Source organism: Histoplasma capsulatum, genomic scaffold, assembly GCF_000149585.1.
Source record: "Histoplasma capsulatum NAm1 scaffold_5 genomic scaffold, whole genome shotgun sequence".
In the NCBI taxonomy this organism is placed as follows: Eukaryota; Fungi; Ascomycota; class Eurotiomycetes; order Onygenales; family Ajellomycetaceae; genus Histoplasma; species Histoplasma mississippiense.
Window position 1 is genome coordinate 74,828 of NW_001813978.1, and position 24,122 is coordinate 98,949.

The window sequence follows — 24,122 nt, forward strand, 5'->3', positions numbered from 1 at the left end:
AGCGAGCGAGCGAGCGAGAGAGAAAGAGAAAGAGGGAGAGGAAAGAAAGAGGAGGAGAGAGTGTGTGGTCGTTGTGAGGGCGCGGGACGGGTTTTTATAGATCGAGCGGCCGGCCGTTGAAGCGGCGTGAGGATGGCGCAAAAGCGGCGAGAGGCGACGCCATCCCCGAAGCGGCAACGGTGCTGCCGCAACGGGCCTAGCGCAGCAAGCGGACCAATGACGACGGCGCGCGGCGGTCTGGGCGCCCCGCTAACCGGCGCAAAAGATACTTTGTTTAAAATATGTTGTTTAGTTAACTATAAATATAACACATCCATAAGACTAAAAAATCGATCATGAACTCATCATTTCTAAATAGACTGACAGATGAAACTATAAATTATTATTTAATTTCATTTCATTTCATTTCATTCAGTCTTTGATGTGATTTCCAGTGCTATTAAGTCTCCAACACTTGTAAGCTTCTCATCAGATATAAGATAAGATAAGAATTTTATACAATGCTTGAGCTTGTTCACTAGATTAACAAGTAGTATCCTTATCATAAATTAAGATATATAAATCAGATATATCTAAAATCAATTATAATTAAGATGATAATCTAACCTCTTCAGAGCGGAATTAAGCAATTATAGCAAAAAAAAAAAAAAAAAAAAAAAAAAAAAAAAAAAATACTCACTATGGGCTGCCGTACGTTGCGCTCCCAAGTTGGGGCAAAGGAGCTCGATCACCACCAGCGCCAGATAGAGGGGACGAATCACCTAATCCAATGCCTCCAACAACTACAGCTAGCACAATTACGGGCCTGAATTCTAACCATATTCAACTCGAACCCGCACAACTGCCCATGTGTTTTGCTCCACGAAGAATTCATTCCTAGTACAGGCGGTAGAATGTAGCAGTATCCAGATTCAGTTAGTGTTTACAGATCTGTATTCTGGGCGGAGTTCTGAGTTCACTGAGAACCAAATCTTTGGGCTCCAACATATATTCCCTTACCTTAGACTTGTCTCCCTTTCAGCTTAGCATTAAAGATTTTAATTGCAACTACGGCCGCACTTGCGGTGGTGAGCTGCTGCTTTCGGCAGAAGAAATATTCTCCATGCGTTTAACCGAACCATGCAACTTTTTTTATCAACACCCCATCTCCCTCGATACGAGGTCTTATCTAACTAGTTCTGTGAGCCTTCCACTCCACACAATCTCCGGCCCCTCCTCATCTTGAACGAATGAGTCAACAGCGAGCTGCACCCATCCTCACATCATAGAAATAAGAAGGAAAATACCAAAATTGTTTATTGGACCTCATTTTCGGTCCGGGAAACCGGCCAGTGAATGATTCCAGCTTGATAACAACAGCGTTATCCTTCGTCTTCTAACTTTCAACTTAGTGCTGCAGATTTCCACAAACTCTTTCATGCTCCAGAAAACAAGACAGAGACAGAAATGTTTTTTCCAAAAAAAAAAAAAAAAAAAAAAAAAAAAAAAAAAAAAATTAGCAATAATAAAATAACACAATAATAATCATGAGGAAGGCAACATAGCGTTCACAATTGGCAACACTCTTCAAAGTCGGCCCATCAAATCCAGGATCATCATGTTCAGTGGAAACGACTGGATAAAGTTCGACTGTCATATCTGTGCAGTTTTCCTGGCGGCTGCGGCGCAATAACCACTGCCTGTTGACATGTACACTGCGTACATTCAACATCGATCAGCCAATAATGCCGGAAGCCCCGCCCTCGCAGAAGAGTCAGCACCAGTTCCGCGCTTGGTGAAGCAAGGTCACCCTTGCGGGCCGAAAAATTGTGGCCAATCACATGCCGGGGAATTCTTTGGACAGCCGTGAATCCGAGAAAGGTCCAGATTTCCTGACACCTGGTATGCATGGGAAACCCTCCCGACTTTATTTGTCGAGTCCTGTCATGGAGGAGCTGGTCCTGCCGGCCGCTTTTCAACTGCCGCGTCGCTCACCTGCAGTTGAAAGCCTTAGCCGCAACATTCCCAGGCGAGGGGTATCATGCACTCCAGATTGGACTATGGCCATGCATTCGGCCCTATATTTCCGCCACTAAATCTGCAACTGCTGAAGACACTTACCAAGCGCTCCTCACAGCTGTCCCAACTGCAATGGCGCTATGTCGGTCGACGTGGCCGCTGGTGTTCCTCTGACCCACTCCCGCTATCAAAAGAGTCAGGAAATCATACCAACTAAGCCTGCTTTAGCAAAGGGACCACCACCTCTCAATCCAGCGCATAATGACTTCAGGGTGCGATAGTGGGGAAATTACACTTTAACTTCTACGCTTCGCATTTCCCTCCGATTAGTTGCACGGCTCTCCTCCATGGGGACCACGACTATACGGTGGAATGGAGTAGTACCGAGGGAAACTCCACCCAACAATCATGCGAAGGGGTATATCGGCTAAGAATATGCGAAAGCTAGGTCGGACTAAATTTTCATCTACCTGGATTAACATGTAGAATCCGAACCCCCTGTATCGCCCATCCCCAAACTCTCTCTCCTCGTCCGAGAGACTCATCCCGCTACGTTCTCTTGTCTGGGGTCCTAGCATTTATAATCGCCTTCCCGTCCTAATATCTGGAAATTGTCCCTCGTCCTCAGTTGCTCCCAGACGAGACAATATATAAATAACTAAGGCTCAGTTCTCCAAAGCCTCATTGAAACCTCAAGAAACTTTACTCTACCTACGAACAGTGGACATAAGCCTTCTTTCCGCAATAATCCTCCACTTCCCTGCCCTCAATCAAAACAGACTCGCTGGCCCGACATCATCACTGCGCCGCAAATACCAGTGAAAGCACTTCTCCGTGGTTCTGTATCAACGCACCCTCAGGCAATATGGCTTTCCTAGCGCAACAATGGTATAACATTGTGGACAGCTACTCCCCTTTTAGCATAGAAGTTGTTGGTGCAACAGTCGCTCAAATGTCCCTTACAGTCCTCTTCGGAATATACGACTTGAAAGGCTCTGATGCAAAAAGACGTCGTGCGATGCTCAAAGTCCTGCCTGGTATAGGAAGAAACATTGCCACAGCGACCGTAGTCCATTCCACCGGATTGTTTTTAATGTCTCTGTGGACCGGAAATAGCCTTTGGGAAACCTCCTTGACCCACGTGAACAAAAACATTCCTTCCGTCTGGCGATTCCTGATAGATGTGGTGAACACGGCACTTTTGTTTGAAGTTTCGTTTTACTACTTCCATGCTTTATTCCACACTAAGTTCATGTACCGACATGTTCATTCGGTACACCACCACTTCAAGGAGGAAATTGCTATTGCAGCTTTTTACAGCCACCCTCTCGAATTTTTAGTCTTGAACTTTGGACTGGTAGTGATCGCAACCTGGTTGCTCGGATCGCACGTGCTTGGTCTGCTATTTCATGGAGCTGTCGCGGGAACTATTGCACATTTCGTCCATACCGGTGAAGATATCCCAGGCCTTATGAGCCATGAAGGCCATCACGTCAGTCCAAATCAGAACTTGGGCGCACTTGGTGTCTTGGATCGGCTGCATGGCACACTCTACCGAGGAACCCAACTTAAGCGCTCACATTGATCCCGCTCGGTAATTCTATCCATTGATCAGCGGACTATGCTACCATTGGAAGCGAATGTGTTCGAGAGCACATACCGGTAGAATTGCTATGACGAGGAGGACTCATTTCATATCTCAATGGGTGTGGATGTTGATTTTATATCTGTATTTACTCTTTTTTACTCTCCTTATGCCTGAATATTATCAAAGCACCCGGAGTATTTTACTTTTTGATTTTGTTTTTCAATTTTCTTTTGCTTCTATGCCTTTTGTTCATCAACAGTGTTGTCCATTGTCTCTTGTTGAAATTCCCGACAGGAGAACCCATGTTGTCTTCACAAATGTGATAAAATGCCCGCGTCTTCGGTAGTTGGACACGTGCTTTCAATGATGGTGGCTGTGACTGTTGCTTTCCTTGTTCATAACGGGCTACTAGTTGATACGAAAAGGGCCAAATCTGTTTAATGAGGTTGAATCAAGAAAATGTTACAATCAGCCCAGCGGAAAAAAGAAAGAAATCATAAATGTGGCGAGCATCTATGAAATTCCGGGTGAGGCGGAAAATAGCGACAAATGTCTCATGGCTTGTGGGTTACACATAATCAAATGGGACCGTAGCATAATTGCATCAATTAGTTATATTCCTGCATGAGTTATCCAATTTAAGCTCTAAAAGTTTTTGACGCCAGGAAATAGCGATTATCAATGAATATATTTAGAACTTAACAAGACATAGAGTTTAACTTCTTTTCTATCATTTTCTTAGAATCTTAATTACTGTAATAATTTTTCTCATGTAGATGCAAGTAGTTATATGCTAATCATTGAAGGTCATTTAGAAAAATACTAGTATCTAAGTAGATAAGCCCTGCCCGTGCCTTTTATAATTATAAGCTATAACTAGGAAAAATTAACGATCAGTTAATTGGTAATCCAAATCAAAGTCCTCATCTACCCATTTATCTGTACATGTATTACTGATGTGAAAATTTAGAAATACTCTACCAATAGTATAAATCTTTACCAATATCTATTAGCGTGGTTTCAATTAGTGTATGGAATTCTTCACCGGCGCCCTGGGCATAACCAATAGAATCCTATATAATTTTATATGAATGATAATTGGTCATTTAGATCCACTGATTGAAGATCCCATGTAAATCTTAAGAATGTGTATGGAATTCAACGCGTTTGAAGCCCTGCCTGTCTGCCTGCCTGCCTGATTCTCATATATTCACCCACCTATCCCCCTACCCGCGAATATGGAACCCCCCACACCTGCGAACGTGGAATCCACTGAGAAACCTACTAAATCCAATGGTGAGTTCCTTATATTAATCAATTCAAATGACATAGCTAACTAATTCATTCTCTAGTTCATACAAAAACATCAAGAAAATGAAAACGGCCTATTGAAGAGGTTATTGCAGAACTTCCACCTCTAGAATCAGTGAAATTCCATCCAATACTGCCTGCCTCACGAGATCCAATTCTTAATATTCCAGCGAATATCAATATTAGCAGTCCTTATGCCTTATTTACTCTATTCTTCTCTGAGGAAAGCCTTCAAAATATCAGTGATTCTACTAATCTCTATGCAAAACTAAAGAAAGATGCTAGAGATACTGATGATGAAGCTCCAGAGCTTTCAGAAATAGAGGAGAATGAGGAAGCTCAAGATATAGAGATTTCTGAAATTTCTATATTCTCAAAGCCTTCTATCCAACAATATTCATGGAAAAATACCAATCCAGTGGAGATAAAGGTCTTTATAGGCATTCTTCTCTATATGGAGGTTCATAAATCCCATTGAACTGATCTATACTGGCGGAATGATCTGAAACAGGGCTCTATTCATTCTGTTCAATCCTATATGACCCATACGCGTTTTAAACAACTTAAACGATATATCCATATATCTAACTCCCGTGAAGCCCGCCGCCCGGGGGCCAAAAATAAGGATGATTGGTGGTATAAGGTAGAGCCGTTGGCTACTGAGTTCCATATGGCATGCCGAAAATACTACACCCCTGGCTCCAAGATTTCTATTGATGAGATCATGGTTAAATGCTTTGGACGGAGTCAACATACATACAAGATGCCTAATAAACCAATTCCTCGGGGATATAAGATATTTGGCCTAGCAGAACATGGCTATTTATGGACTTTTTTCTGGTCTAGCCGCCGGCAGGGTATAATGCCTATGTTTCAATTCCCTACATTAACAAAAACCGGATCTATGGTGGTGAATCTGGTGAACCGGCTTCCTACGGTATCCACGCTGAATACGCCGAATGCCACGCCGAATGCCACCCCTAATACCGACCCTAATATCACCCCTAATATCACCCCTAATATCACCCCTAATATCACCCCTAATATCAACCCGAATACCACGCCGAATATCAACCCCCCGAATGCCACGCCGAATGCCACCCCCTAATCAAATCTCTATCGCACAGCCGGTCACATCCTATTCAATTTATATGGATAACTACTTTACATCAGTTCCTCTATTCAAAGAACTATGTCAACAGGGGTATGGAGCATGTGGAACCACTCGTCCAAACCAGGTTCCAGCAGTACTAGGCGAGCTTTGAGAGCATTCAAATTCCATACCCTGGAATACCCTGCATGCCATTGAAAAAGAGAATGTTCTCTGTCTTGCCTGGCAAGATAATAATATGGTATTGGCACTAACTACGATTCATTCATTGGACGCAGTTATTGAACGTACTCGTAAATGCCCAGGGGAACTCTCAACCAATGCCAATATTGTTAAGAAAGTCTTTGAAGGTCAACCACAAAAGAAGCTGAAAATCCCATTGATTATAGATGATTATAATCATAATATGAATGGGGTAGACCTAGCAAATCAATACTGGGCAGCATATACTAGCCATAGAGTCACCTATCGAACCTGGCTTCCTATTCTCTACTGGCTTATCGATTCCGCGGCTGTCAATGCATACCGGCTTCAATATATATATATGAAGCAGCAAGGGATTCCGGCAAAGGATCTTCCTTCTCATATAAGCTTTCATGAGAAGCTTTATCAACAGCTCTTTGAATTTGCACCTAAGATTCATGATAATCTTCCTATCAAATGATCAAATCCTGATCTAAATCATCAACGAATTCCTCTTTCAAAACAGCGTGTTTGTGCCTGGTGTCAGTATAAACGAAAGATTGGCCAGCAGGAAGGTAAACAGGCAGGGAGATCAAATTCTGATTGTTCAGGAGGTCAAAATACCCTCTTATGTTTGAAAACTCGATGTTGGGCGGAATTTCATAATATATTCTAATATAGATATATTGGCGCGGATCCTTAATTAGGGTTTATATATTACACTAATACCAACAAATACTCAAAAATACACTGATTATTCAATGGAATCTCGTATAATATACACTAATGAAACCACGCTAATTTTGCAAAAACCTACCCACGAGGGGATATGATATGATAGTTAACTAACTACTTAACTAGTTAACTGACTAAAATGGGGAAGGAGACACTAACTACGGAGTAGCTGTGCAACATCACCTTATGCTGTAAGTCAAGACTGGGGGAAGCGGCTCACTGGGATAGATGGGCTGTAGTGGATGCGCGGGACGTTTGGTGTATTTGCTCTGGAGCTTAGCCCAAGAAGCGATTGGTCAATGCACATACAACGATGTGGAAAACTCTCGGGTCACACCAACGCCGCCACGGGTTTAACGCTAATGCGTGCTCATCCACCAAATCCACGGCCAGAAACTTAACATCCTCCCCGCACTCGGGTTCCCATCCGCTGCATGAATTCCTGTTCGATGGGCTGACATTTGGATTCTCATTGGTAGCTTGCCAATCCTCAGGCTCCCTGCCGAAGTACTCCGTAAAGTGGAGAAGAATCCCGAGCCATGCAACGATAAACTTGGCGCCAAGAATTTGTTCCATCTCAACATAGTTGGCACACCTTACAGACACTAGTATCTATCCCTTATGTGCAGGCAATCTTGCGGGGGGTGTTCACAACCACAATGATTTCCACCTTTAAAAAAAAAATAAGCAACACCAATTTCATAAAAATCACAAAGCCCTAGGGTCACCACCTATATAGCTATTTACCAGTGCTTTCGGTGGGGATTACTGCGTCCATCATCTGTGCAATGGGGCTTCATTTGACTTTGACAGGGATGTCATACGTTATTTCTTTTCATAAATGTGATCATTGAATCCCACGCCCCCCAACTGTGTGCATTAGCTTACCACATGGATTGAAGAATGTCGTGGCTCCCTCTCGTCCCATGGTACTGCAGATGTACGTCCGATAATGTCCTGCAAGCACATCTCTCTCCATGTGTATGAGGCCCATATCAACGAGTACGGTGAAAACGCTTCGGAATGCCTGCAGACACCAGCTCAAGGAGCATGATGAGTTCGTATACTTCTGTAGAGAAAATCTATTCGTCAAGATTTTCACCCCATGCTGATGGGAGATAATATACATTTTGCTATTCGAGGACAATTCGACTACTTTCTTTCAGCTTAGTACTGCTAACTGAGGATATGGGCTCGCAAAACAATTCAAATTATGCCTTGATTGAATCATGGAATTGAAAAATCCGCAATTCATCCTGGCTAACCGATGTGAGTTGCTTCCCAGCGTACCACCAGCCCCGCTGGGGGGTATCAACTTCCCTGCAGGGAGTGTTTCCTTTCACAATACTTTAGTCATTAACCCTTGTTAAGCCATCCAGTTGCTTTTCACAACCCTGCAAAATGAGGGAGAGAGAGAGTAGAATATCAACAAGTAATCTCATTCCTGACTCAGAAGCCATCATGAATAATGTATGGTCTTTGTAATACCAACCAAAAAGAATCAAACAAACAGACCAAAAAAAAAAAAAAAAAAAAAAAGAATGCAGGTACCGAGGTTCAAGCTTCGTCCAATTTTGTGATCTCGAACAACATGCAGAGCTCAATTAGTTGAGCACATGATCTGAGTCTTCTTTCCGGGTGTGAACATCGCTGCAATCCAATTTTCGCTGTTTTGATATGTTAGTTGATGAAGTGAGGAGCACGAACGGCATCTTCAACAGGTCCGTTGAGTCATGGAGTTACTGCTCCGGATCTCGTACCACAACGGTCGGTTCAATTCAATCCACCCGATGTCTCCACCGTTTGACGCCCGTAACAACAATCTTCTTCAATTCTGGGTTAATTGTATTGCATTGTCATGGCCTTCCACCGTCATTAAGATATCCATGCGGTCATATTTGCCAAGTCAAACACTCCCTACAGCTCAGACATAGCCTGTGATTTCAACCTCGGTGTGCAGGACCAGATGTTGACTACCTCAGTGAACCGAGACTATATCCCCCAATTAAATGCCGTTTTAAACGAACTATTCTTATATCTAGTAAAATTTTCTCTTTTGGTTGGAAGCTGGGTATCGGTGAATTAGTGGCTTGGGGTATCAACAGAGGCCTGATGCCAAACTTTCCATGCGTCCAGGTTGGATTAAAATTACGTTCACCAAGCCCTTATCGCCACCAACCCTAGTCATATGTGCGTTAGGAATTCATATCCAGAAATCCATTTCACTGCAGCAGGAGACAGCCTCCTTCAAGTTGCATCGTTTAGTCAAGGGTATGGATCTAGACAAAATCATAAGATCTGCCGCCACCTATAACATCGCTGCGACAACATCTGTCAGGGAACGAAAATTCCGCAGCGGTTAGCACCACAGCCCTAATGTGAAAATCACGGATATATGGGTTAAAACCGTCGGCTGACAGCTTCGGCGATGCACCGGAGCACGCAAGACTCTTCTTCAGTGCTCCCCAATCACCCTGGCCAGCTCGACCACTCTCGCGCTCTTTTGAACTAATACTCTTGCCAAACCGTTTCGCCAAAGTTTAACATCCAAGGCCACCTGTAATCTGTAGTGTGTGGCATGTCCACGGCGTAACCCTAGCTGGGTGATGGATCACTCCACGTATCTGGCACATTCCCAGACCGAATCGATAGAGTATCGAAGGAACCAGATATTACATTCTGGGCTTGAAGTTCCTATGTTGGTGAAAGTATTTAGAACCTGTAAATCTATGAAAGATTTTACCACTTTTTCCCATCTCCCCCCGGACTTTCAATACACATGCGTGAATTGCCAAAACATTGTGAAATGGATTCCTGGGTTTAGCTCAGTGTTGAGGTCACTGACGTTTGCAGCCCCAAAATTTGTTTGGCAACCACTTTTTTCATTTTCTTAATTTCTCTCTCTCTCTCTCTCTCTTTTTTTTTTTTTTTTTTTTTTTTTTTTAATGAGAAGTTTTAGAATGAATAACCGATAACACGTTCCTGAACGTAGCGAAAAGGACGGCCGTTAGAATATCGTAGCTGTCAACTTATCAAAAAGCGAATGCAAGCCACAGCAGCAGTCTTATTCATCCCAGTCCTGAAAACCGGGTCAGAAGAGATTGTGATTGTGATATAGGAGCACTTGACCAAAAATCTGTTTATATTTGGAAAAGAACACAGTCAGCTGGGCCAAGAGGACATCAATTAGTCTCTAATGTTCCAGAATATCAGCGTCACGCATATTTAGACAAACACATCTTAGAATATGCAATATCACTTGAGTAGACAACGTGTTCATCACCAGCTGCGATGCACACTCGTTCATTAAGGACAAGGCGGTCTTCATCGCTCAGACATTGCCAAAAATTTATCTTAACTGCTCTTAACAGGGTGCTAGGTCTATGGCCAACCATTGTAGAGATACCAAGGCAATATCGATCTGGGGAAACTGTCTTTCAAAACAGACAATAAAACAAAAATATGAACAAAAATAAACGTAAAAGTAAAAAAGCGAGGGGCCTTGGGGACCGGCAGTCCAGGGGCCACCCTGAGCAGGCCTTAAAAGTGAGGCAGGCTCCGAGAAAATAGCTTGGTCAAGTGGGTTGCACCCATCAGCTTCACAAAGTATCAAGAAACATGCCCTGAGCGTTGCCGGGGTTTATACCAAACTCAGCACAGAATGTTTGGACGGAGCCGATAAAGGTAAAGTAGGCATTCAAATACACCCAAAATGTCAGTGGCCAAGCTCGGATTTTTCAATCATGCACAGAAGTACATTCCCGTACAAAATGGTCGAAAATCTGGCCACATCTTCCAGGAGAATCCTCTGTACTGTTCATCCAGTCGTCAACAAGCTTTATAAGAAAAAGGTGAAAAAATCAAGCACTGTTTGGGAGGGAGCGATCATGAATCGCTAGTGTAACTGCAAAGCCGCGGCCCGTTTAGCTAACCCTAACCTTATCCAAATCCTAGGTATTTCCAGCTTCAATGAGCTTGCAAGCTGTGACTGGCTTGAAGCTGAAGATTGAAGGACTTTTTGACAAGCCCGAGACTTGCAGGCGGGTGACTAGCTCGGGCGTTCCCTGAGAGGAAATCGCCAGCTAACAGAAACGGCAGCAGAGCAATTACAGCATGGCGGATGTTGATGATGAAAAACATAGAAACTTGAACTGTCTGGAAATAAATGGACTACAAACCGTACATCCATTGGTGATTCCCGTTCCATGATTGAACAGCGTCTGATCCATCATTATGCACTGGGCGTTCAACAGCTTCATCGGCTGTTGCCTGTACAAAACAAACTCTGATGCCCAGCCCTTTGAGACCCCACATGTGCTGCCAGGAGTCAAAGCCACCATATCAACCCACAAGGCGATGGGCTCTGCGCTGGGAAGCCATCGCCTGGGGGTGGCCCTGCTGCGGAGCCGCAGATGGTCCCCACATCTCACACATCTCACACCACCAGTTCAAGGACCCGTTTCATCGTATACAGCTGGAGCCTGGAGGCGGATGAACTTGATTGCGTTGGTGGTGACAAGAGCCACAATCCGCGAAGTCACAGTCTCACAGAGCAAAACTTTTAAGACATTCTGATAAATTGATATATAACTGTTTGCCATCGAGTTCCGGAGCAAAAGCTCTTGGGAACTATGAAGTAATTACTAACTGGTCAGCTAGTTTAGTCAATGAACAGTGTTAGTTAGCTAGCTAGTGAACTGTCGTTCTTAGCTCAGTGAAACTCCTTCGACCCTGAAAACTTGTTTCGGCTTCTGCCTTGGACGCGGATCGAGAGGCGCAAGGCAGCTGCTGTGAGGCTGGAGTTGCGAACAATCGCCATTCCTTCAAGTCAAACCAAAACGGAAAATACAAAAACTGAAAGACGATTCCTCGAAGATTTCAGGTCCAGATAAATTTTCATTTCCTCCACCACCCATTGGCCTCGTCTCCAAAGTGAGGCTGGCAGAGTTGCTCTCTTCGGGCCAATCAGCGTGGGCGGATCAAATCTCGGTGTGTGGAGATGCTTGTGTTGTTGTCTCGGTTTCAACGTCAACCTCCATCCTCAACTCATTTTCTACTCTTCTTCTCTTCTTCGATTGACATTCCTCACCTCATTGATGCTGCTTAGTTTCCTCCTCACGCCGTCGCTGCTCGTTTCGTGCTCACTCGTGTTTCCCTCTCTTTCATCTTTTGCCGCCAAGTTTGCCCTGACCCTCACTCCTCCCACCCCTGAGCCTGTTGTCTTCCCACCTTGATATTTATATTTCATTTGTCCACCGTTGCGTTTAAAAGTTTTGTGCTGGGCGTCGACCTCGTTTGAGCAGATTGTGCTGGTTGCTATCAGTCATTCGCGCGGTAGGTTAACTACGAGTACGAGTTCTCACCGACCGACTTGTACTCCTGATTTTAATGCTGCCTATTGCATCTAATGCTAACTTGTTGAGCCTCACCGCTTCAGCCCTCTGCACGTCGAACTCGTCCAAATCCGTCATTCCCCTTTTTATCTCTCCCATCCTTGCTTATCAACACCGCAATCAGCGACCGATACCCAGCAATGGATGTTGCTCTGGACCCCGGCGTGAACGTCGAGAATCCAGTTGCCCCAGCTCTTCTCCATAATTCATCTTTGATGGAACACTCCCAACCCCGTTCTCCTTTTTCCTCGCAGTCTATCCTGCCTCCGTCACCTCCTTACCAATCTACAACGTCTTCAACTCATATCACATCTGCGCCAGATCGACTGACTCAATCCCAAAGCGGCGAGGATGCTACTCGAGAGCCGCACCCCACGGCCATTGCTTCCATTCCTTCTCCTCATTCAAATCCTCAATCAGCCCCTCACCGGCCCCAGCCCCTTGAAGAGGACCGTATGGATGTTACCATTGATGCTCCACCCCCAGAACCAGAGGAGACCTTTATGATACGGTTCTCCCGGAATCAACTGATGAACACGGAACAATTAGCTCCATCCCCGAAAACATGGAAACCGAACCAACTGGAAGCCCTGATGTTGCCAACGATTCTATACTAGCTGCCGGCTCATCTCCACCAGTTTCAGAGCCACCCATAACAGTAACTACGGATCACAATGTGGCTCGACCTACAGTAACGGGAGTCCCATCCCCTAACAATGATCCTCAAACAGAACTTCCATCGGAACAGCCCTCGTCTCAGGATTTTGCCGATAGCCTTCCCGAACGGAATAGTTCACTAGATGACTCACAAAGTAATTCCCAGGAATCTCCCGTCAGCGGGGAAGAGGAACATGCTTACTGGGCCGATGTTGAGGAGGACATATCGTCCCCTGATGAGGAGGAGATGAAAGAAATCGAGTCTGGCGACGATTACAGTGCCTTGGATTGTAAGTCTTTAAACTGATTACCACTTCCCAAGTCTTGTGAACAAGAATAGCACTCTTTAGGGACTTTCCACATTTCTAACTTGCTCAATGTTATACATTACATATATATAGACGATTACTGGGAAAAGACCTTCTACAGAGAACTTGATGACCCCGAATATAAACCTGCAGAGAAAGCCCGCCTGACATGGAAGTTTAAAGGTGTACGGGGCACCAAGGAAAAACCAAATCGTGCCACTATCATGAGGTCTCCAGCTGCTTTGATCGGCGGTCTTTACTGGACTATAAAGTTTTTCCCCAGGGGTAACAACGTAAACTCTTTGAGCATCTACATTGAGTCATCTGCTACGCCCCCTACACAGGATAAAGATATCCCCGAGACCGAGTTCAGAGTTTTCAAAGGCCCTCCAAATGCCGTATTGAGCGATTTGGTACCAGAGGTCGATTTAACTCTCCCAGCTTCGGCAGACTCCAGTAAAGCTCCATCAGTCTCAGTCTCCGTCTCTCAGAACGACGAGAAACAGGAGCTCTCCTCTGAAGACAACGGTCAACCTACACCCCCGGAGGAGCCAGCAAGTGAGCATCCGAGAAAAGTTTCACAATCCCATCCGCCGAGGGATTGGAGAGTATCGGCTCAAATCGGAGTTATCATATACAACCCCAACGAGCCGCGAACTGCTTGGATGCAGTCCTCATGTCATCAGTTTAACTCCCACAACGTTGATTGGGGCTGGACAACCTTTCATGGGCCCTGGGATCAGATTCACCAACGACATCGTGGCCAAAGGCAAGCGCTGCTCCGAAATGACACTCTCGCTTTTGATGCCTATCTTCGAATTATCGATGATCCCACGCAGTCTCTCTGGTGGCATTCAAGCGATAGCGAGCCTATCTGGGACAGTTTGAACCTAACTGGTTACCGGCCCATGGGTGATTCTATTTTGAAATATAGCTTTGAGGTTGCTGGTTTGGTATCGTGGCTTCTCCTGGCGCCGTTTCGGGAAATTATTCAGGATGTGAACATTTTGGAACATCTCACCACTCCGGGGGTTAAACCAAGACCCCTATGTGAGGCTTTACAAAAGCTTTTACTAGCTCTACGGACGCCACATCCTCCCCAACTTTCAGTTGATACTGATTTCGTCACTCAGACGCTTCGCAATTTGCAAGAATTCTCCAGAGACGTGATGGAATTTTGGGAGAGGTTCCGGCGTTCTCTTGAATTAGAACTGGAAGGAACCGATGCCGTTGCTGAATTGGCAAAAATCTTCGACGGTCAAATGGTGAACTGCGACAACACAATTACAGACCGTATACCTGATAAACCCCTGGACACAGTCAACTATTTCCGAGGAGACTTCAACTCTAAAATTAGCGTTCCTGCGCAAACCTCGGAGAACGTGGAGTCGGGCGTAAAGAAGTATTTGAGCGACAAACCTGGGAAATGGTCTCTACCTGCGGTTCTCCATGTAGAACTAGCTCGCCAGAAATTTGACAAGCCCAGTCGTAACTGGAAACTCATTTCCCGCCGTGTGGGGATAGATGAAGAACTTGATCTCTCAGATTTTGTCGCAGATCCTCGATCTGGAAAATACAGTCTTTACGGGTTTGTTGTCCACAAGGGCAAGCGGACGTCAGGGCAATTCTACAGTATCCTCCGTCCTGCTGGACCGGGATCACGATGGCTTGCTTTTGAAGACGCAGGCGATAACAAAATTGAGTGTCTGACAAGAAAGGCGGCGATCAGCGCTCATGAAGGTATTCCACCTGAGGACGCAAGGGCACGTGATAGGTCTGGACACAATATTGCTGTGGTTGTCATGTATGTACGAAATGACGTACTTCCCCGATTCTTGACCAGAGAAATTGAGCAATGGGATATTCCGGGGACAAGAAAAGCTTATTTGGAACTTGGACATGTGCCATTCGCCTCGGCACCCCCGGTTACCGTTGAGGCATATTCACTCAGTGATCTCTCTCTGGTGAGTAACAGCTTATTTGATGCCTATGATTTGATGGAAACTGCCAGAGCTGTTGGTCAAATCCGATATTTGACCTTGCCGGCAAGTACATCAATCGCAGAGCTAAGGGAGAAGTTGGCAAGGTGGCAGTCGAATGGGGATATACAGGTAAAGTCAAAAGATATCCGCCTGTGGAAGATTGGCCGTCCAAAATCCGGTTTTCCCCCCACCTCGCAGCTCACAACTCTTCCGGATCTTTCTCAATCGCTGGTGTGCTCTGAGATGAAGTCTCTGCGCCTCTGGATGCATATCCTGACTGAAGGTGAGTCCGTGAAGTCGCCATCTATATAGTAACATGAATGTGTTAAGTCCAAACCTTGTAATCCATTCTGACCATTGATATTAGATGATGCAAAGCAATTCGCTGTGTTCAACCCACAACTTCCTGCCAACGTATTTGAAAATGAACATTCTTCTGAAGCAGCCGCAGAAGTAGCGAGCGGGCCAAGCAGCCTCGCCAGCCAAATTCCATTGGAAGAACAGAGCATCCGGGAAACCCAGAATACCGGCATGGCTGATTTAAACCCTCCTGCTGATCCAACGGACAGGGAAGCAAGCACCAGTATTAATTTAACTCCTTCTAACCCGCAACCAGAAGTAGTACAAGTAGCCAATGAAACTGAGACGCCGGACCATGCAAATATGCTTCCCTCTAATAACAACGACAATATCCGACAAGATTCCAATATCCCAATATCAGATGTCCAAATGACCGATGCAGAACCCAGTACGGGGGACATCAGCATTTTGGCTGTCGCAACTGCAGATCCGGTCTCCCAGAGTACCACATCAGAACAGCCGGGCGATTACCACGGAGGCAATGAATCTGGTTCTGCCGACCATGCGACTCCTAGCGCTGAGTATATTTCGACACCAGCTCTTACCCAGGAAGACTCAGTCATGGGAGATACCGCGCCAGAACATCAGACTGTAATTGCCTCCAATGAGAACTCAGAGGCGATTGCTCTAACAGAAAATGCGGAGAACGATATAAATGAAATTGCTCAACTACCATTTGAAGATCTAACACATCAGCTGGTTCCACTGCCTGCTCAAGTATATTATTTTGTCCAAATATTTGACATAGAAAAGCAAGAATTCCGAGTTGCTGGAGTTTTCTTCTCCAAGAGAAGTTCGTCTATCAAAGCTTCTGTCCGTGCCGCTCTTGGATGGCCTGATGATAAACTATTTCATCTTTGGCATCGTGTTGATGGCATATCAATTTTGTCCATCTCCAGTAACGATAGATTCAACAAAATCGTATCTGCCGATCGAGACGGTGAATGTTTCCTTGTCGGGGAGGTATTGCCAAAGTCACAGTATGTAGTTTACTGTTGTTTATTTATTCACTCAAGTTTTTGCCTTACTAACATTGCCATAATGATAGATCCACGGAGATTTCAGGGAGAGGTTCGTTCGCGAATCCAGATCTGCTAGCTCAGTACCTTTGGGCATTATCTCGTCGACATCCAACTCAGTCTCTCACGGGCACGAAAATTGTTGATGCCACTTACAATGGCGAATATTATTCCGGCGACTTCAAAAAGGGATATTATCACGGCAAAGGAACTCACATATCGGATTCTGGTGCTACCTATACTGGTGATTTCGTCTTGGGACAACGTCATGGGAAAGGTGTCATGGAGTTCGCTTCTGGCGATACGTATGACGGAGATTGGTTCGAAGATGAGCGGAATGGGCAGGGAACGTTCATAGAACGCAAGACTGGGAATAAGTACGTCGGTGGCTACCGCGCTGGCAAACGACATGGAAAAGGCATCAGTTACTGGGAAGTCGCAGATGAAGAAATGGACCTTTGCCAAATCTGCTATAGCCAAGATCAGGATGCGCTATTCTACAGTTGTGGACATGTGTGCGCATGCGTCAGTTGCGCCAAACAAGTTGACATATGTCCTATGTGTCGAAAGAAGGTCGCAAATGTCGTGAAGATTTACCGCAGCTAATGTAGGCCCTACTCTCCCGGCCGTTTTATTTTGCCATCTAAAACTCGCCTCTTCTGGATGATGATCTGGATGATTTTCTTTCTTTTCTTTTCCTGGAAATAATAACGTAGCGATTGTTTTGTTTTCATCTCCTCGACCATATTTTTCTTTTCACTTTTTTTTTTCTTTATAAGACCGCGACACCGGCCGTCCCGATCCGCGATGGATTGATTTCAACTTGAGCTTGGTATCTGCCACAGTTTTTTGCTCAACTTTTAACTGTTGGTCCAACAATTGTACGCCATTCACGCCATTCTTCCGAAAGCTACTTTTTAGCGATAATCGTTAGCGAATGTCCTTCCAGCTCCATTTGTTGTGTCGTATCGTCTGGAATTTTGCCACGTCATAAGCTGGATTAAATATGCAGCAATGTCGCTGCGGTTTTGGTTATTATTAATCTTCTGATGCGATCATTTTTGAATGAATTTTACATTCTATACATGCATTTGAGAGAGAGAAACACGATCAAATGTATCTTTTATACCTATAATCATTAGAAACACAGCTAAGAATTATTTTACATCCCTCTATTATCGTTCCTCCCTGCAGCATTGACAAGGCCACCAGAGCTGTGCAAAGCGATGAAAAACAGATCAAAAACTGATAAGTGAATCGTGATGCATATCATATAACGTGTATCAACAGTCAATAATGAAAATACTATAAAGAGATCTGGGAATGGAGTGACAGCAATATCAAAATATAGAATATAGTGTTTAAAAAAAGAAGACGAAAAGAAAGAAAAGAAAGAAAAACAAATGTTGGCATCCCTATTGCTCGGTACAGAATACAGATCTGTAGAATGCCACGCGACCACACCTATTTAAGCAGTGCTGCGCCTGCTAGATACTTACAATAACTAATCCAATCTTCCACCTCCATCAACAAATTAACAAAAAGTATAATATGAAAAACATAATTTGAAAGTTATATAATTTGAGATTAGGCTATGTAAAATTAAACCATAAATACAAAAATCAACTACTCAAATATTGAAAGTAGCAAAAAATTTAGTTCTGATCCCATGCTGCAATGCATAGTCTCACAGCCAGTCTAGTTCAAATATATACTATATAAAAGAAATTTAATGAGATGATTTTAGTATTGTCTCTGAACATAGCTAAAGTATTTAATTGAGTAATTAGAGAACATGATATATATTCTTCACTATAATATATGATGTATTGAGCACAGTTGTCCGCTACAACTGATGAGTATGATGAAGATTTTATTAAATTTAGTTAGTGTAGCCGTAATCTATCAGTATAATAAAATAAGTCAAGTGTCAATATGCATCACCTGTTCAAATTACTTGCAAATATTAGCAATGCAATAAACGCCATAGGCCCCAGGGAGCTTTCCATATTCAGAAATATGTATATACACAAGACAGTGTCAGGCCATAAATTTTGGCAATCCCCACCACAATCATGTTGCCTTTTGATGGCAGAAAAGTAGTGGGGGTTGTCAATACTTATGGCCTGATGTAGTGTTTGACTCCGAATGAAAGATCACTCGGTGCGAATATAAATAGAAACATGGTAATACACTTCGACGAGATGCAGTGTCCAAAAGAAGCCAACAAAATATAAACCCTCATTCTGCTAGAGAACATACAATCGCCAAATCAAGAAAAAAAAAAAATAAACTGTATGGAAACAAACTGCTTTAATCGCAACACTCCACTGGCCGTTTGGTGTAGGATTTGGTTATGGTCAGGAGGATGTCAAATGGAAATTCCGGATGATGGCTTCTGTATTATTTTCGATTGCATCCCTGACAATGTGCAAATGCGCCAAGGCAAAGGCGCAGTCAGAAGATGGAAGGAGGGAAAGAATGGAGCAAGGGCGAAGCAAAAATGACGCAGTTATGAGAGCTGATGGTGAACATACAGAACGAAATCGAAATTAGAGTCAAAACTTCAAAAGGTGTGACAAACGGGGTAATATGAAGTAAAACATCAAAACCTGTTGAATCCAGGCATGAAATTCAAGCAAGGACCAAAATCAGGTAATAAAACAAAGATAAGAGAATGCCAACCGGTTTCTCATTATCTTGAGAAGACCTTAACCACTCCATCACCGCCCCCACTCACAACCCACCGTCCATCTTGACTCCAAACCACGGCGCAGACACCCTCCCCTCGCAAAAGCCGATGGCTGGTAATCTCCTGCACACAACTCCGCTTTTCAAGTGACCAAAAGCGTAAGCTGGCATCATGACCTGCAGACACGAGCTCGCGGCCATCCGGAGATAGGGCGAGAGAGGAGATTGCGGTGGGATGTGCAAGCATTGTATATGTGCATTGGCCTGTGAATAGACGTCAACAATATTCATGTATTAATCCTTGGAAAAGTACGTGAGTTGGTGGCACTGTGCTTACCACTATTGGCATCGAAAAATCGAATATAACGGTCTTCATAGCCACTAATAATCACCCCTTCAACCCCACCACTGGTGCCAGTGGCTCCATGCACGATAGCTTCCTCTTCCGTCAAAGTCCTGTTGGGATCTAGATTGGCAGTTCCGTCAAACCCAATAGTGCTTGCTACTACGGAGTTAACACCAGTCGCACGGGTTCCGTCGTACGTTTCCAAGCTAGCCATTCCAACCACCTCTTCCCCAGATCGCGTGTCGTAGACAATAATGGAGGCATCCGCATAGGAAACAACAAAGTTGACGCCGGCAAGTGACAAAGGGCTGATACTTGTGGAGGAAGGAGAGTCAGGGCGGATGATATGATGAATCAATGTATAGTGAAAAGGAGTTGCACTTGCTGTGCTTGGTTGGGGTGATGAAGAGAAGTTTGAGCCGGAAGATATAGAATTTGCTCTTCGGCTACCACCGACCCTTCGATTTCCAGCTTGTGGGGAGGCGAGTTGTGGTGGAGCACTCACGGCCCATATCAACAGTCTCCCGTCGGAAGCACCCGAAACAAGGACTATTCGATCAGGGCTACCGTAATGGCTACATCGGTCTCCAAAGATAGATCCGGCAGTACCTGGAAGCACGCGCAATGCCCATACTGAATCCGTATGAGTATCTAGAGACGCTTTCGGGTCAACACGGCCCCGTTCCCATACTTTAACGCTGCCATCCTGGCCGCCTGAAAATACCCAGCCGTCTCCAAGGGCTCGACCTCCACTGGAAAAGTTGGGAGCGGGGGGGCATGCTGCAAGGCAGGTGACTGGCCCCAAGTGTCCACGATGAGTAAAGTAGCTTGTGATATCGAGGTCATTATTTGAGCTGCTGCTATTGGGGCCGATGCTGCCATAGGATGCTGGGATAATCCAACGCTTAATTGTCCCGTCATCACCGCATGTGCATATCTCTGGTTCAGACGGGCTTCCGCCACCAGTAAAGATAACCGATCGAACAACATCAAGATGGCCGCGCAACGCGAATCGGACTTTGAAGTTCGGCACATCAACCTTTAACCCACCCAAGGTACCTAGATCGCGAGAATCAGTGGTCCCATCAGCGCGACGCCTTCCTGAACCTTTTCTTCTTTGAGAGCCAGGGCCTCCTCGGGGAGAAGAGTTTGGGAATACAAAATCAGCATTCGGGAAAACATCCGTATCGGGTCGATGATGTGTTCCGCTCGATGTGGTGGTAATATCGACTGGGGTTTCATCAAAGTTCCATCCATCCGCATCATCAGCTTCGGGTTCTATGGAGGTGATGGGTTTAGGTAGGTCAGAGATGGAGACCAGATTTCCATATTCATCAAAGGTATGTGTGATTGATTCCACCTCTTCATGGCCAACAGGAGGATGATCAAAAGATTCCTTTCGACGATCCATGGGAAGGAGATGTGAACGCTGTTGCTCAAATGGCTGCGCTTCAAGTGGATCTTGATGACTCGGATTCAATGCGCGTGGGCCAGCAGGGAAATTCTCGGAATAATTAGGGGTAATGGGTTGATGTACCGAGGGCTCTCGAACCATGTTTACGTGATTATGTTGCTGTTGGTGCTGTTGTTGATGAATTTTCTGCCTTTGCTGGTGTTGACATTGATGTTGCACATATACGTCTTCGAAGGAAGGCCTCTGCATCTGATGATTTTGATACCCGTGGTCTGACATTTCTTGAAGATCTAGCAAGTCCGGAGGAGGACGTGACCCGGGAATTACATGATAGGTAACTTCCTGTGAGCATTTTCCAAGATACACGCGAGACTTTTCACGTTCTGAATCCTGGCGAACATCAGGATTGGACGCATTCTGAGTCCTATTGTCGACGTCAACTTGGCAAGCATCGGATTTTGGTTGTTCTAAGAGACTCATCATCAGATATAATCAGTACTTGATGGGGCCAAAAAATTTTTCAAGAGGTTTAGAGCATACGTTGTGGAAGGGATTTCGGGTCATCTTTGGCGAGATCCTTGGAGTTCTTGCTCGTGTCGACAGCTTCTCCGGTAGATAAGCTCTTGACTTTTTCTCGTTCCCTTTTCAAAGCAGCCTCCAACATTTTAACATGTTTGCTCAAAGTTTCGTACATTCGCTTGCTGGTCCGTGCATCACCCTCTAATCTGGCAATTCTCGACTTCATTTCAGCACGCTCGATCTCCCATGCATTTCGATCTCGTTCGTGTCGGTGCCATTGGGTCTGTAGGAATCGCATTACTCCTATAAGATAGGAATAGAGATTAAAAATCTGGGCAGAAGGAATGAAGGTTGTACGCCAGGTTTATGCAGCCAGACACAAAATCTGGAGCCTCCCCGTCCGTTTCCGTGAATAAATAAGCAGGAAAAGTAAATCTCACCTTGCAACGTGTATTCTGTGCCTTGCACATGGCTCATGTGAATAGCGGCACCATGAACTCCTCCGCTCATTCCCCCATTCCCAGCCATGGCGGATGACGGCTGCCAGGCCATTCAGAAGTAGCGTTCCAGTTCTTCTTCGGTTAAATGTGTTGTGTAAACGGACAATCTCCTCCCTGTGGTTCGTTTGTTTCTACAGATATTTATATATATGTATATAAAACGACGCGGCGAAATTGATTGCCTGGGTGCCCAAGCGTGGAACTTAAGGGGGTTGGAAACATGGAATTGCGCCGCGTCAAAGTGTCAGCGGACAGGGTATGAAGTCGGGGGATGCACCAGCGGACTAGCGGCATATATAGAGAGGAATCAGGCAATGAAGGCGTGATGAGATAGTAATACGTTGTGTATAGTCCGCACTGCGTCGCCCGTCGTCTGTCGTGGTTTTGAAGCCGCCCTGAATGAACAACTCAAAGCTTCTAAACCGATTCAACATACGGAGATACGATAGTCCGGGATTCCGTTCAGTCTTGGCGGTCACGTTAAGGTCCAAAAGGGAATAGCGGCCAGAGCACCCATTTTGGAGGAAACAACAGGAAGAGAATTACAGAGCGCATACAAAGTGTGCCTAGCCGAAATCAGAGAGAGTCTGATCCGTATGTCGGGTACGTAGAAATGCATGCATGCGGTGTCCACATTTACATTTTTACATTCTTAAGGCTGTGGGGTGGTTGGATTCTGGATCTGCAGTTTGCACATTTAGGTAGACTGGCTTTATCGAAAGTATTCAGAACTCAAGTTCTTCAATCTCCATTGCACAATGAACGCATGCCTTTACCCCTATACCCGTCTCCGGGTTATCAACAAGCCTTCTCCATTGATGTACATGTTTGCCGCTGCCAAGATCGTCCCCAAAATGCTCTCCTGACCCTGCTTCTGCCGCAGCCTGCCGGCTTCTTCGGTACGCTTCAACCCTAGTTCGTTTCTTCAGATCGTGCAGTTTCGATTTGAACTTAGCTTCTCTCTGCCGCTTTTTCGCAGCCCCTCGCTTCTCAAACTCAGCGTCCAAAGCCTCAGGTGATCCCCACTTCTTCGGGGAGAACGCATACTGCTCGACTTGGAATCGCAAGTACAGCATCATGTTATTCCATGTTGCTTTATGGGGGTTTGGCCTCTCTAGATGAGGTAGAAGTTCTTCATCTTTTAGTTCAGCTGTTTGACGGGAGGGGCCGGATGGGAAGAAATAATAGAAGTACAGTTAGCAAATATTCTTATGATAATGCGGGCCGAAAAAACCGAGCCAAATCCTTTGCTTACGGTCTGTCAATAGATAATCTTCTTTGGCTTCCGTCTTCGTGAGTAGACTATATTTCTCAGGGAACTTCTCCTTGCAGGGATTGCAAACGGCGCAGCGTAATGTCTCTTCCCATTTCCAGTCGATCTCTATGCTGCCGCACTCTCGACATGATTTCTGCTCTGTCGTATTGAGCACACTTAGCCCTGGTTCGAAGGGTCCTGCCTTGTCTCGCTGTAGTGACCGTAATAGTTGATATCGCTCCCATTCTTTGAATGTCATTTGAGTAGGCTTCTCATCCCTCTCGCCGGAATATAAAACCTTGTTATGGGGATCATCCTCCGCCGTTAAAAATCCACCTTTGGTGTCCGTCATTTTACTCAAGTCGAATTCCACGTACTTAGAAAAGTTACGAGCTGGACGAATCTCATCGAGTGATCGTCCATCTGATTTATTATATCTTGTATCACGGGAGCTCGAACGAGGTTTTGGAGGAGATATCGCTGAAGATGGCCGTTTCTGTCCAGGTGTGGCCGAGCTGCTAGGCAACGAACCAGATCGCACTGCGGCATCTTCTTGTTCCCGGAGTACCTTAGCTTTCATCCGACGTACTTCCTATGTTCTATGTCAGTATCTGTGACTCTCTCATATGCTGGAGCAGACATACAATTCTGCGAAGTTGTTCAGGTGTTAATGGCGTTTGAGTGTTGAAAATGGTAGAGAAACCTGCCTTCGGCGGAGAGTCCGTTTTCTGATGAGCTTCCATGATCGCTGT

General features: G+C 45.0%; 5 protein-coding genes across 5 annotated transcripts; 3 read left to right on the forward strand and 2 right to left on the reverse strand.

The window, feature by feature from the left end:
* Positions 1-2,863: 2,863 nt before the first annotated feature.
* Positions 2,864-3,583, forward strand: HCAG_04885 (predicted protein; the record flags this gene model as incomplete). Its single annotated transcript, XM_001539368.1, has 1 exon — positions 2,864-3,583. The coding sequence occupies one exon, from the start codon at positions 2,864-2,866 to the stop codon at positions 3,581-3,583; it is 720 nt and encodes a 239-aa protein (XP_001539418.1).
* A 7,113-nt stretch (positions 3,584-10,696) lies between these two features.
* HCAG_04886 (predicted protein) lies at positions 10,697-10,994 on the forward strand (the record flags this gene model as incomplete). The annotated part of the gene is made up of 2 exons (XM_001539369.1): positions 10,697-10,777; positions 10,881-10,994. The coding sequence occupies 2 exons, from the start codon at positions 10,697-10,699 to the stop codon at positions 10,992-10,994; spliced, it is 195 nt and encodes a 64-aa protein (XP_001539419.1).
* Positions 10,995-12,884: 1,890 nt separating this feature from the next.
* Positions 12,885-17,251, forward strand: HCAG_04887 (predicted protein; the record flags this gene model as incomplete). The annotated part of the gene is made up of 4 exons (XM_001539370.1): positions 12,885-13,266; positions 13,378-15,549; positions 15,634-16,606; positions 16,675-17,251. 4 exons carry the CDS (start codon positions 12,885-12,887, stop codon positions 17,249-17,251), a joined length of 4,104 nt encoding a protein of 1,367 aa, XP_001539420.1.
* Positions 17,252-19,340: 2,089 nt separating this feature from the next.
* Positions 19,341-22,143, reverse strand: HCAG_04888 (conserved hypothetical protein; the record flags this gene model as incomplete). Its single annotated transcript, XM_001539371.1, has 4 exons — positions 19,341-19,600; positions 19,674-21,563; positions 21,637-21,918; positions 22,056-22,143. 4 exons carry the CDS (start codon positions 22,141-22,143, stop codon positions 19,341-19,343), a joined length of 2,520 nt encoding a protein of 839 aa, XP_001539421.1.
* Positions 22,144-22,840: 697 nt separating this feature from the next.
* Positions 22,841-24,113, reverse strand: HCAG_04889 (conserved hypothetical protein; the record flags this gene model as incomplete). The annotated part of the gene is made up of 3 exons (XM_001539372.1): positions 22,841-23,229; positions 23,371-23,962; positions 24,015-24,113. 3 exons carry the CDS (start codon positions 24,111-24,113, stop codon positions 22,841-22,843), a joined length of 1,080 nt encoding a protein of 359 aa, XP_001539422.1.
* Positions 24,114-24,122: the final 9 nt, after the last annotated feature.